This window comes from Phyllostomus hastatus, unplaced genomic scaffold (genome assembly GCF_019186645.2).
Source record: "Phyllostomus hastatus isolate PE091 unplaced genomic scaffold, TTU_PhHast_1.1 phas_contig_402, whole genome shotgun sequence".
NCBI classification, from domain to species: Eukaryota; Metazoa; Chordata; class Mammalia; order Chiroptera; family Phyllostomidae; genus Phyllostomus; species Phyllostomus hastatus.
Genome location: NW_025333873.1, coordinates 1,970,121 through 1,984,088, shown reverse-complemented (window position 1 = coordinate 1,984,088; position 13,968 = coordinate 1,970,121). Strand labels below are relative to the sequence as shown.

The following is a 13,968-nucleotide window of genomic DNA, read 5'->3' as shown; positions in this document are numbered from 1 at the left end:
CGTTCACCTGTCCCACTGTTGTGTGAGGAATCGAGCATTTTAAGTGGTTTATCATTGAGAAAATTGTTAACGTTTCTTTACCTGATTTAAATGTTTTTGTTGAATGGTGGGTTTCAGTTCATAAAACTGTTTTTCAATAACTTGATATCTGTGTTTAAAAATAGTGTGCTAACTTTCTTTAACTAGCGGCTCAGATCCAACCCTTTAATTTCCTCCTGCCTCGTTTATGTGTTTCGCACTTTAAGGTAACCCAAACAGGAGGTGTCACCAAAGCATCTCTTTCTGCTTTGGGCAGTCCTAGAACATTATGTTTTGATTTAGTTAGACTTGGTTCTATAAGGGATCAGTTTTATACAATTACGTTTGTATAGCATATTTCATCATGCTTCTTTGCACTTTATTTTAGATACTTATCAAGGAAACTTGGTTGTAGTATAGCGTCTTACAGAAAATAAATCGCTGTCTGGAACTGATTGGTAAAGAGAAGAATAGGAAAACAATTTAAACGTCGTTTTGGAAACATGCCTACCCTTGTGCTCTTGCAGTAGTGCCGGTTTCCTTCGGCAGGTCTAGGGCGATGGCGAGGGAGAGTTGTGGGCGGGAGCTTCTGTGGAACAGGTCTTCGCTTGCGTGTTAGTGATCAGATACCACCAGGCCCTTGCCTTTTTTGAATCTTCATTATGAGTTACATTTTTAATCATGGCTTCTTGGGCAGTTGTTTTTTCACTAGGCTCTGGAAACTTGAATTGCAGACATTACACTTCTCCCCAACATGGGCTTTCTGGTAAAGAGATTCTCTCGGAACGAGAAGGAGCATGCTTGTGTTTTTCAGGGCTGAGGTGTGAATCGGTCAGTGATTTTTGTCTCCTGAGACATAAGCACAAAGTAATTTGACCACACTGCTTTAGGCCTGGTCTGGTTGACATTAACAGGGCGTCTCTCTTCTGTAGGTCAGCATTGAAGAACGCCTGGGAGCTCTGGACATAGAATCAAAGAAAGAAAAGGATGACCTTCCACAGACAAATAGCTTTCCAGTTCTTCTGGCACAGGGTTTAGAAAGTAATGATCTTGAGATGCTAAATGTAAGTATTACAGCAGTTTTTAAATGAACTAAGATGGTTAATTTTTCTTAGAAATGATTGACACAGCACATTCCGAGTTAATAGTCATGTTACATAGCCATTTTGAATTAATATTTTGTGAGTTTAGTCAAATATATATCATTTGGTGGCATTATACAGACAGTCACTAACCTACAAAGGGATTGTATGAAATTATTTTGAACCTGGAATGCATTTTCTCATAGAAATATTGTTCAGAATTGTTACTAGGTTCTTAGGCTTTAGTTCACAAAAGCCTTATTAAACATATTGTGCCCGAATTATAATACTCAGCATTCTAGATCACAATTTATATTTTTTTCTGTAGGAAAATGCGTTCCTGAGTTTTTACTCTGGATTCCAGAAACTTATTTCCCCCTGGCCGTGAGAGGGGCCGGTGAGGTGGAACCTTGGCAATGGGTAGGAGGTTTGGGGAAAAATTCAAGAGGGTTGGGGGTTACATTATGAAGTATTTAGAGGTAAAGGTACTAGGAATTTTGTATAAAGGGAGGCATTTAGGATTGCTGTGCTTGTAAGTTGGTGACTGCTTGTATGAAGTTACTTAATTAAGTCTTAAATTTCAGAGTTTGACAGTGGTCTGCAGAAAAAATTTAAGTGTAAAAAATTGTATTTCAGCACTGCCTGATCAGCTTATAGCAATTTATGTGGCTAAGTGCATTTATTCTTAGTGACTCAGTGATATTACAGTATCATGTAGTAAAGATGTGGTTTTAATATGTAACCGATGAATAGTTTATTTTTTATTTATATTTTGATTTAAATGGGAATATTTTATATTTATCTAAGGTGATTTTGCAAAATGAGATAGGAAACCATGTCTAAAAAGTTAAAATTACTTTTTAAAATAGTTTGTGGTCATACAGGGTCTGGCACAAATAATGCCCCTTTTACTACAGTTTTTTTTAAAGGTCTTATTTATTTACTTTTTATTTTTGAGGGAGGGGAAGGGAGGGAGAGAAACATCAATGTGTGAGAGATACATGGTTGCCTCTCACACGCCCCCAGCTGGGGCGTGGCCCTGCAACCCAGGCATGTGGCCTCACTGGGAATCGAACCAGTGACCTTTCAGTTTATAGGCCGGGGCTCAATCCACTGAGCCACACTGGCTAGGGCCAAATAGTGTACTTTAAATGTGCACTGTTTATTATGCATCAGTTATAACACAATAAAATTGTAAAAGAAGAAACTCATTGTCAATATTATCTTCTTGCTAGTTTTGGCTGTGGTTCGTAAAGTTGTTTTTTAAATACATTCTCGGCAGAAAGTAATGCTAACTCCTGTATCCATTTTATGATTTTACTTGGTTTGGGATAACTTATTTTTATTTATTTATTTTTGAAGATTTTTTAAAAAAATTGAATTGGGGTGACATTGGTTAATAAAACCATACAGGTTTCAAGTGTACACATCTCTAACGCATCATCTGCATACTGCATCGTGTTTGCTTCTTTTAAATTTGAAAATTTATCATAGAGCCTCTGTCTCTAGTGGGTAGTATAAGAATTGTCTGAGAGCTTGTTAAGAATCACCCTGCCCCGCAGTCTGGAACAACTTGTGGCTGGGCCACAGATGATACTCTCCTCTGCCTGTGGCAGTTGTGGATTCCACCTCTTCCCTTGCTGTAATTATTCATAGTAACTCCTTTCCTTCTCAGACGTACCCCTTGGATAACAAATTCTGTGATCATGTTAATTTAGAGCACTAGAGGATTTCACAAACTTATTTTTCAGACCTTCATTCCTGAACGGTTTCTAAACCAAGCTTTTGGTATAGTGTGCAGCAGCAGGTTCGAGAGCGCAGCGCTGCGGCCCTAGCTGGCCGCTCAGGACAGTGAAGCCTGCTGGTTTGGTGAACAGCCCGTGAAAACTGGGGACCTTAACGAAAACGTGCTGCATCTTGAAAAATAGTTTGTAGACTGCTTAGACAGAATGTTCCCCTTAACTTGCACATTATTAGAATTTTGTGATGACTGTTTTTGATAAGGCGGTGACTTCAGGAATGTTGAGTATCGTCAGGCACTTTCTGAATTATTGTTGAAGTTCTGATCATTCTGTTTTGGGTCTGGTATTCTGATTATGTGAAAATGAAAATACTAGGTTAAGTGGGACTGTTAAATCAGGCCAGTCCATTTCTCAGTTTCCCAGTGACTGTATAAAAAGTCTTACTTCTTTTGCATAAGGAACAATGTAATTATGCCAGTGATAGGTTTTAAATAGTACTTGATGGGCTTGATGTAAAGATATTACAAGCAAATCAAATCTGTAGGGAATTCTGAAATGACAACATTCTGTATCTTGTCCTTTGGTACTTGTGCTGTTTAGTTCTTGACCGTGACCTTCATAGCAACAGCCACCACCAAGCTGCATGTAGCAGCCACTGGGGAAGTTCCTCTAGGAGCAAACCCTTTTGAAAAAATAAGTACTTCAAAGTATTCAAGAGGAAGGGGAAGTCAGGATTTTGACACCTGGAAGGGCTCTTATTTCTCACCCTCTCTTAGAGATGAGGCATCTAGGGTTTGGAGAACTTGAACGGCCTACCAGGATCAGGACTGATCAGTTCTGTTTCTTTTCCTCTCCCCTGGGGTGGAGATGGGGTTTCTCTAGTTGAAACACCCTCAAAGCACTCATCATACAATCTTCTCATTGTGAAGAAGTTGACACAACTTTAAAATGCTTGTTGCTTTTATGTGTGATTTCAGTATGTTTTGCTTACTCTTCTGTGGATACATCCTCTAATTCATAAAATGAAGGTTTGGGAATTTTTCCAAAGTTCCCCAAGTTTTTCATCTGTATTTAAATGTTCAGAGGTGTTCTTTTCTGTTTCATATAAAAAAAAATTAAGTTTGTGAAGGTTTAGAATTTGTAGAGAAGAAACCTGTTTATTTTATTTTTTTAAATTATATTTTATTGGTTATGCCATTACAGTTGTCCCAAGTTTTCCCCCTTTGTTCCCCCTGACCCAGCCACACGCCTGCTCCCTCAGGCAGCCCCCACACAGCGGTCCCTGTCCATGGTCCTGCACGTCTGTTCTGTGGCTCCTGTATTCCCCTTGTTGTACTTGCATCCCCATGACTGTTTGTAACTACCAGTTTGTGCTGAAGAAACCTGTTTATTGAAGTAAATGTCCTGATAGCTAAAGAGTGGGCTTTTCTGGTAGTTTCTGCAGTCTTTATTTGCTAAAATTAAGTTGGTATTTTATTGCTTAGCTTTTAAAGTTATTTTACTATATTTTTCTGTAGTGTTCTTAGCTTCTGAGTATGCTTCTTCTTATATTTTCTCACAGAAAGTACTTCAAACTAGGAATTCAAACCTAATAAGGAGGACTGTGTTAAGGATGCCCCTGCATGCTGTTATTCCATTGTTGCAAGAGGTAACTGAGCACTCGGTTCATCTGAAGGTTCTCGTGCTGGGAGTTGAAGACTAGGTCTGGTATTTAGGGAAATGGGTTTGCAGTATGCAGGCAAGCTGGGTATTCACAGTGGATGATAGATACTAGATCTGCTCCAACAATATTTGCCTTACCTCGATTTTTATATATTTTTTTTAATTGAGATACAATTTAGAACCCATAACTTTATCTTTTAAAAATATATAGTTCAGTGTTTTTTAGTATATTCACAGGTTATAATGTACAGTTGTCACCGAAAAGAAATCATAAATTCGTTGGTCAACTCTGCTTCTCCCTTACCCCTAGTTTCTGGCATCCTGTGACCTATTTTCGGTCCCTGTGGCCGTGCCCATTCTGGGCATTTGTTCGTATAAACCCTAGCCTAGATTTTATCCGGTAATGGTTGCCATTGTGGGAATGCATCTCCAGATTCAGCTGTGCCGGTTAAACACCTCGGCCACCTGCACATTCAGGAGAGATGGTTTCCTAGCACGGGCATCGCGTTCCTTTGTTTCCGTGGGTGTGCGTGTGACCGGGGTGACGGGGTGGGCTCTCCCCGACCTGCTGTGGCTGACTCTGCTTCTCTCCCCTCAGCTTACAAAGAGATTGCAAGGACACCCTAATAGGTAAGCTGTTTAGGTGACTTAATTGTTTTGCTTTTGTAAATATTTTAGAGGTGACTGTTGAAAAAGAGCGACGTCTGATGGCATGGGGTGATACAGTAGGGAGCCCCGAGTTCTGACTTAAAGAGCTCTTTCAAGTGTCAGATACTGTTCTCTCCACATTTTAGGTTGAAAGATTATTCCTAAAATCTTATTTTTTTTTTGTTAGAAAACTCCTGTGTAGGGTTTTTAGTTTTATTAATAGCTCATTTAATAAATTAGTCTTATTTAATGATTTGGTGTAAAATTGCCACTTGCAGAACTTGCCTGACCTCTGGGAGCTGCTAAGGCAGCATGAGGCAATATGTTTCAGAAGACTAAATTTTGTGGGTCTTTTTGGTTAATAATCTGATGATTAAATATTTAAATAGGAAGTTGGTATTTCAGAGATCCTAAGCTTTAGTATATAGTATTGTTAGTGTCAGTAATAATGCAGTTTTTCTTTCTAAGTTATTTTCTGATAGTTTCCACAAAGAAAAGCTAAAGAATTTATCAGTTAGGCCTGCCTCCTGCATTTTGGCCTACATTGGTCTTTCAATGCTGGTGCGGGGATCTTGCCGTCTGTACCTGACGATGAGTAGAGGACGGGCTCAGGTGTTCTGGACGTGAAGTGTAGTGTCAGTGGGGCCCAGGCTGGGGCCCTGATAGCAGCGCATTATGACTGAAGCCCGATTTCTGTTCTCCGGTCATTTTCAAGGAAGGGAATTTTGTCCTGTTTCCCAGTCTGTCTCACCTCCCCCTGCCTCCCCAGGAGACCGGTATATTATACAGACCTGAAATAGTCACGAAGGACTGTAAGAGCTGTTGAATTCGCAGCGGTTTCTTTGTTGTGGGCATTTTCTCAGAGCACAATTTGTAGATCTTCCCTTTGCCTGAGTTTTCCTAACTTTGTAACTCAGTTGTATTTAATTTAGAATTAGCGTCCATTGGTTTACTTGGATTATTTTCCCTTTTTTTCAGTGCTGTTTTAATGGTCCAGTGGCTGAAATGCGTGTTGACAGTCCATGCCTCGTACCTATCCACAGTAAGTGATTCCGCTACAGTTGCTGAACAGTTTGACTTGGATAAGGACCCTGAACTGACTGCTTACCAAAACCGCCCTCTCTGCCTCTGCCCTTCGGCCACCAGCTGCTGCTTCTAGAGCGTGTTGTTTCTCCCCGGGTGCAGTGTCGTAATGTCACCGTTGTCGTCTTTTATAAATTGGTCTTTTTGTCTCCCGGATTTAAAAAAAACATGTTCATAGAGAACTTGGAGGTGAATGCATATTGACATATTAGCCTTCAGATGGTTTTCTATATCTGTAACCTGTTCAGAAAAATATCTTTATATTGTATGTGTCTTTCCTCTTCCCTCTTAAAAACGTAGCTGATTTTAGAAGTTTTGTATGTGTGCTACCATGTCTGCCATGCCTGGTCCCAGGAGGATAAAAGGTAGCTTGTTACCACGATGACTTGAGTTACGCATTCAACACGTGGCCTTTTGCTGGGGCTGCTCCCAGCTCTCGGTAGTCTGCGCACATGGTGGGGAGGGAGCACGGCGTCTTGCGGCCACACAGGAAGAATGTTACGTGTCAGAGTATGAGTTGGGTTCTTTGCCGCACCATTAAATCAGTTACATTTTAAGGTAGAAGAAATTTTCTTTTCTTGGATTATTTGTCACTTTGCAATAGGTTTTTTAAAAGAGTATAGTGGATAGTTTACATGTATTTTTAGTTGCTCTTTAAACTATAGCACTTCGTTTCATACCACTATTTTGCCCAACTCCCATCTCAGGCTCCTCCTGCCCTCAGCAGTTTGAAACAGGGAGAAACTACCGGGGGAGCTGCTTTGCAGCCAGCAGTTTGTTCCTTGTGTGTCCATGAGGACTCTGCTTAGAATGTTAGAACGAGGGAAGAGATGTAGAGTTCCCTGCTGTCAGGAACCGTGGGGTGAATCGGAGGTGGAGATGAGCAGAGTGGCTGAGCAGCGTGGGGCTGGGCCCAGTGATCACGGGGAGCACCAGGTCTCAGGACTCGGGCTGATGAACAGACAACATTCGTTTTGGAATCTAAATCATCTGCCTAGAAGTGCAGAGAGTCTTAGGAGAACTTGTAGTAGAACTCCTTGTGGAGTCGGCGCCTAGGGTGTAACTACCGGGGTAGTAGTTGAGTAATGTTCAAAAAGCGTAGAAAACGCATTTAGTCTCCAGAGGACAGACAGCCCCCAGCACTTCTCTGCTCAGCAAGTAGCCTTTTCCTCCTGCCTCTCCTGTCGTTCTGTGTTCCTGATCAGACCCCGTCGAGGGCCTTCTCTAAGCCGAGGACGGTCTAGGCCTGGGCGCTTTGGTCATGCACAGGTCTCTGACCCTTGTCTTCCTGGAGCCTGCAGTCCGAACAGGGACACATAAAAAGGAGATGATGGTAATTGAAATGCAGTTACATTAAACTTCATTTTTATTTTTGTGTATATTTGCCATTTAAGGTTTAACACTTGAATGAAATACTTTTATTTATACTAAAATGTCGGGAGGACAAGTAAGGCTAATTAAGGGTAAGGAGTAGGGTCCCTTTATCTGTAGCTCTGGAGACGCAAAATTAACTGCTTTAATTTCTTAAGCATCGTTCAGAGGATTAATTACAGCATGTTTGAAATACCCTATGGCCAGCTTTGTACCCTGTCACTCTCTCCTGGCGGTCTCTGGAAGCTGGGAAAAGCTTCCTTTAGCTTGCTGGGGCCTAGTAGCTGCGGTAGATAATGGGGTACTATCAGGGAGTACGTTTCAGAGGGAACCCCCTTTAGCCCTGAGGTATGTGGTGGGGATATTTTTTTATTTCCTGTCTCCCTTAAACATGGACTGTCTCTGAAATAGTGTGATGAGTACAAAGAAGTCTCACCTACTCTTTGTCCTGCCTTGCAGTTTCCCTTTCTGATCTTACATTATTATTTTTTAAACTGTGTCATATTTTGCTGTTAGGACTTTGGAAGCCTGTGAAAATCTGAGATGTTGCTGGGCTGGGTCGCAAGCAGCCACTGCCACCGGCAGTGCCAGCAAAGGGCTTGCAGCGCGGCGGCTCAGTGCCCAGGCGCGTCGGAGCGCGGTCTGTGTTTACTGTGTGTGTCGTGTCATAACGGTGTCAAACGGTTTTTTTCTTCCTGTAGTTGCCTGACCTGGTACCCCAGCTGGGGACGCTATACCAGTTAATGGAGAGCAGAGTTAAAACTTTCCAGAAGCTCTCCCACCTTCATGGAAAGCTTATCCTTCTCATCACACAAGTGAGTAAACTAAAGACTGGTGCACTGAAAGCTCCCGGTCTCACTGAGTGAGAAACCGCTAAACCATGAGCCAGTGTCTGACTCGGAAATGATACATATTTGACAGTATTCAACAGGGAACTCAGTTGTGCATCTTTCAGCTTTTACTCCAGTTTCCCATTGTACTTCAGTTGTTAACGGTTAGGGTGATAGTGGTGCTGTGAACGAAAAGTTACAGGATAGTTAAATAGTTAAAAAAAATGTGGGCACAGGAAGACATTTTGATCGCCTTTTTAAAAGGTTTTCTTTTTTTTTTTTAAGGTTTTATTTGTTTTTAGAGAGGAAGGGGGGGAGGAGGAGGGAGAGAAACATCAGTGTGTGGTTGCCTCTCACACACACCCCCTACTGGGGACCTGGCCCACAGCCCAGGCGTGTGCCCTGGCCGGGAATCGAGCCAGTGACCCTTTGGTTTACAGGCCAGCACTCAGTCCACTGAGCCACACCAGCTGGGGGGCTAAAGGGGTTTCAACTTGTACAGAGTGCTTCTTTCCTTGCTGTACTTGAGTCTTGTTTTTGCCCTGTGGTTGGTGCATGTTACGCTGAGTTCATCCATTATGGTGGTTGAGGGTGAGTTTATTGTTGGAGAAGGTTGGGTTATGATACTCAAGATAAACTTACACTCTACGACATAATTGCATTTTACTATCTTTCAGGTAACAGCTTCAGAAAAAACAAAAGGAATGCCTTGTCCTGAACAGAAGGCAAAGTTGGTGTATGAGGAAGGTAAAGCGTGGGGTGTAGGGCAGATGGTTTTTCACATTGACTAGTTCTGTTACCTTCCTTTGTAAAACTGTCACTGTAAGACCACGGTTGACACCCCTTCTCTAATAAAATGGGCAAGCCTGCAGCAAACGTAGGCCAAATGTGGTAACAGTAAGAAAAAGGGCACCGGGTGTGGAAGAGATTTAGGTGGAACACTGACCGAACTTTATGCCAATACACTAAAAACCTGATGATGCAGGTGATTTGTTAGGAAACATCAATGGCCAAAATTAACTTTAAAATAATAGAAACCTTGAATAAGCCAATAGCATTAAATTGATTTAATCAAAACTTTTTCACAAGATACCAGATGCAGAGGTTTTGTGTGTGAACTTTATTAATCTTTCAAGGAATAAGTTGTTTTTGCCGTATACAATTTAGGCATTTTGTTACTCCAAGTCAGACAAAGAAAGTGAAGAAAATAGCATTTTAGATCAACCTTTAAATATCCTAAGTAGCAAATTGATTATAGAAGTGCTTCAGTAATTAAGTCATTACCAAGTAGAATTATTTAAAGATTGTAAGATTTAGCATCGAGAAATCTAATGTAGCACCATATTACTAGATTAATAGGGAATACTGCATATTTTAATAGAACAAATTCAGTAAAATCAAATGTATCTCATTCTTTGGTAATATAAGCAATCTAGGAATTTGAAGGAATTTCCTTTATATCAAAATTTAGAAGCATTTTCAGAGAGTCAGGAGCAAGGCAATCAATGTACCTTTTATTGCATCTGGAGGTCCTGCCTAGTACTGTGTGAAAGAAATAAATTCCTGGAACACTGAACTTTGCAGGTATTATCCCTCTCCATATAGGAAGTACGGCAGAGTCTACAAACACACCATTATTAAAGAGATGTATAGATAATCAAGCTTGCTGGATACCAAGATAGGTAAAAATGGAATCTATAGCATTATTACATCCCAATAATGTGTTTACTAATGTATGTCACAGTCAGAAAATGTATTAGGAGGAAAAAAGATTTCATTCATAGCAATCATAAAACTATGGAGTACCTAGCCCTGGCTGGTGTAGCTCAGTGGATTGAGCGTGTGCTGTGAACCAAAGGGTCGCTGGATGGATTCCCAGTCAGGGCACATGCCTGGGTTGCGGGCCAGGTCCCCAGTGGGGGCCACGTGAGAGTCAGCCATACACTGATGTTTCTTTCCCCCACTTTCTCCCTCCCTTCCCCTCTCTAAAAATAAACAAACAAAATCTTTAAAAAACAACAACAAAAAGAAACTATGGAGTACCTAGAAATACATCTAAAAAGTGAAACAAAACCTTTGTGAATTATAAAACATAACTGAAGGACATAAAAGCATACCATGATGTGCACTTGTAGTATTTATTTATAATTAGAAGTTTGAACCTTTTGACCTTCATCCAGTTCCTTCACTCCCCACCTCTGGGAACTACTGTTCTCTGTACCTGTGAGTTCGGTTACTTTAGATTTCACATGTGAGATTACACAGTATTTATCCCTTTCAGTGTAGCGCCCTCAAGACTCATCTATGTTGTCACAGATGGCAGGGTTTCTTTTGTTTTTTCCTTTTTTTATGGCTGTTCCATTGTGTGTGTGTGTGTGTGTGTGTGTGTGTGCGCGCGTGCGCACGCGCCGCACCTTCTTAGTCACTCGCTGGTTGGGAACACCGAGGCGGTTCCCGAGCCTGGGCTGTCGTGAACATGGCTGCCACGCACGCGGGGCGCGGGCCCTGCTGTGTCTCCCTTCCCTGCGGACTCGGGGGAGTTGCTGGGTCCGTGGCAGTTCTGGTTTGAATCTCTCGAGGGACCGCATACTGTCTTCCACAGCGGCTGCGCCAGTTTGCATTCCCATCCGCGCAGGACAGGGTTCCATTGTCTCCACGTCCTTGTCTTTGTGTGTGGGTTTCTTTTTAATTTTTAAAAAGATTTTACTTACTTTTAGAGGGGAAAGGGAGGGAGAAAGTGAGGGAGAGAAACATCAGTTGGTCACCTCTCGTAGGTACCCCCTCCAAGGACCAAACCCGCGACCCGGGCATGCGCCCTGATGCAGATGCTTCGGCGACCCTCCGCCCTGCGGGAGGACGCCCAGCCAGCTGAGCCCCACCGGTCAGGGTTCCGCTGTGTTCCTTAAGATGGGATTTCGTGAGGGTTGTGGTACTTGGTCTTGCTTAATGAAATCTTGATGGAATAATGTGATGTGTTTATGCTGATAAAAATACTAATGTAACTTCTTACATGGATCATAGTTGAACATAATATTTCTGAAAGTAAATTCAGGTATTTGATTCTTGTTAGTTTTCAGGGCTTTGCCCTCTGTTTTGATCACAAAATTAAGGCTGGATTTCCCCCCCTTTTACAGAGTCTTCTGAAGAGGAGTCCGATGATGAAATAGATAAAGACTCTGACGTGAGTAATTTGTTCGCTGGTGTGTAAGTCGTTCAGGCCTTTTACTCTGGAGGAACAAGGCCTTCATGAGTGTTTTCCCTGCTTCATGTTTCTGCCAGGATGACTGGGACGAAGACGAGGAAGAGAAAGAAAGTGAAAAGGATGAGGATGTTGACGAAGAGAACGAAGAGGAAGATGAGGATTCAGAAGAAAAAGATGAAAATGGTGAGGACAGAGATGCGGCGAGTGAAAAGGAATTAAATGGAGATTCTGATTTAGATCCTGAAAACGGAAGCGAAGAAGAGTGAAGACAGAAGAGCAAGCCGGTGGGCGGCGCATGCTCTGGCCCTCGTTGCCCAGTGCTGCCGTGTCCTGGGGACGGCCGTCTCCGGGACCGAGGTCAAGGGCCGCTGCACATTTCCAAGTTCCCGATGGTGGCTCCCCGCCACCTTGCTGCCCGAGCAAGACTTAACTGTGTACATAGGAGCGAGGTTCATTTGAATGTTAATAAACTTGACACAGCAAGTAGACACATTTTCTGCAATATACTGACATGAGTGTCCAATATATGGTATATTTTTATAATGTAATATCCGAGGGTGACCTGGTCACCGCGAGAATTGACTTCGGCGGAGGTACAGACATTTCCCAGGTAGGGCTGGAGAACTGGACTTTGTGCAGGAGGCAGCTCTGACCCCAGGCTGGTACCTTCCACCAAACCCAGATACGAAGCAGCACTAGTGACAAAGGGTTTTTGTTTGGTACATTTTCATAAAGTATGAAGGGAAAAAGCAAATGAGTGAAAATGATTGTGACTGAAGATGAAATCGCCAGTGTCCCCAGCGGGCCTGTTAACTGTGGGGTCTGATCTGAGTCAGATGGGATATTTGGAGTGCTTCCCGAGGGCGACCACTTATTTTTTAAGCTGTCATGTGAAATATTTTTTAAAGATACAAAAATTATGGTAATTAAAACCTAAAGAGTTAGCCATATTGAGGATTTTTCTTGACTGCAGGTTACCTGTAAAGAATCATTAGTGTCTAGATTTAAAAGTGCTCATTACCTGCAACTTTGAAAATTTCTGTTACAGCTGCTTTTGAAGATATTTTCATTTTTATTTAAATTACTAATGGATCAAAGAACAATTGTTTATTTTTTTTCTCCTTGGTTTTAGATATTACTGGTATAACCTTGTTGGAGTTTTTTTTCCAAAGAAAATATTTTTATAATTCAGTAATTTAATGTTTTTCTTCCTTTTCATTTCCCACTCTGGCAGTGTTAGGGTGTCTGTTTACCTTTAAAATAATAAATCCGACTCAAGATTTTTATGTGTGTATAAATAAGTATTTTGGTGTGTTACAAAAGCCTTTTCAAATTATCAGTAATTTTTTTTTTTTTTAAGAACAAGCCAGTATTTGTTTAGTGTTGTCTAGGAAGTGTGCGGATGGAAACTCAACACCTGAGGAAGGGCTGGGGAGACGGTTCTCTTTTTCCCACCTGTGACTAGGTAAACCCCAACACCGTGGTCCCTGAGGGGCTTCACCATCATTGGCAGGACGGAGACTCCGGTGTTCAACTGGTAGAGCTGGGGCTGTACGAGCATCTTGGGAAAGAACGTGTGGGCCAGCTGCTGTTTAAATGTACAGTTATATTTGTCTATAAATGGAGCTGTTTATGGGAATTTAATACCATTCTCTTTGTAAAGTGAATAAATAATTCATCTTTACCCATTGCTTGTCTTGTGGTTTGTGTGGAGAAATGGCCACACGTGGGCTTGTGGTGGAAAGGTTCCACGTACGAAAGCAGTCCTGCCCCACTGGCAGTAACAGGTAAATGCTTTCAATGTGTGTTGTGTAACCTACGATTAGTAATGAAGCCACAGACTCAAGAACTTCGTCGTAACATCGTGGTTCCTGATGCGGCCTCGGGTGGCTGGGTCCCACAGCCACGGGGGCTTGGCGGGACCACGAGCTGGAGCTGTCGTCATTGCTGCTGGGTGGTTTGTGAGCCGGACCTCCTGCACCTGACTGCCCGAAGACTGGGACTGCGGTGATGGCTTACTGATGGTTTTTTGTTTCAGATAAATCCGGTGTTAAATGAGGCTTGTTACAAGGGATCCCACTGTCGTTCCGCTCCTAATCTAGACGACAGTTGTGTGTATGGTGCCTTTTGTGAGATTGGTACTTGTTTCCAGCTCCTGGTTTTGAAGAACTGAGTTCTGTGATCACACCAAGGATCACACACGGTGTGTGGTTGCCAGTGCTCGGTTTACCCAGCACATTCCCGTGTGTGGTGTGTGCGTGTGTGTGTGTGTGTGTGATTTCGGTATTTAAGTGAGCATAAATTCAGCTGTGTCGAAGAAGTGTCTTAGA

General features: G+C 42.2%; 1 protein-coding gene across 1 annotated transcript in view; it reads left to right on the top strand.

Moving 5' to 3' along the window:
* Positions 1–13,322, top strand: part of WDR43 (WD repeat domain 43) — a 32,267-nt gene extending 18,945 nt beyond the window's left edge. The window contains exons 11-18 of the mRNA XM_045844676.1: positions 951–1,082; positions 4,404–4,490; positions 5,103–5,134; positions 6,131–6,194; positions 8,308–8,421; positions 9,114–9,183; positions 11,571–11,617; positions 11,716–13,322. Of these exons, the coding sequence (XP_045700632.1) occupies positions 951–1,082; positions 4,404–4,490; positions 5,103–5,134; positions 6,131–6,194; positions 8,308–8,421; positions 9,114–9,183; positions 11,571–11,617; positions 11,716–11,904 (735 nt within the window). The 3' untranslated portion in view covers positions 11,905–13,322. The remainder of the gene's footprint in view (positions 1–950; positions 1,083–4,403; positions 4,491–5,102; positions 5,135–6,130; positions 6,195–8,307; positions 8,422–9,113; positions 9,184–11,570; positions 11,618–11,715) is intronic.
* The last annotated feature ends 646 nt before the right edge of the window (positions 13,323–13,968 follow it).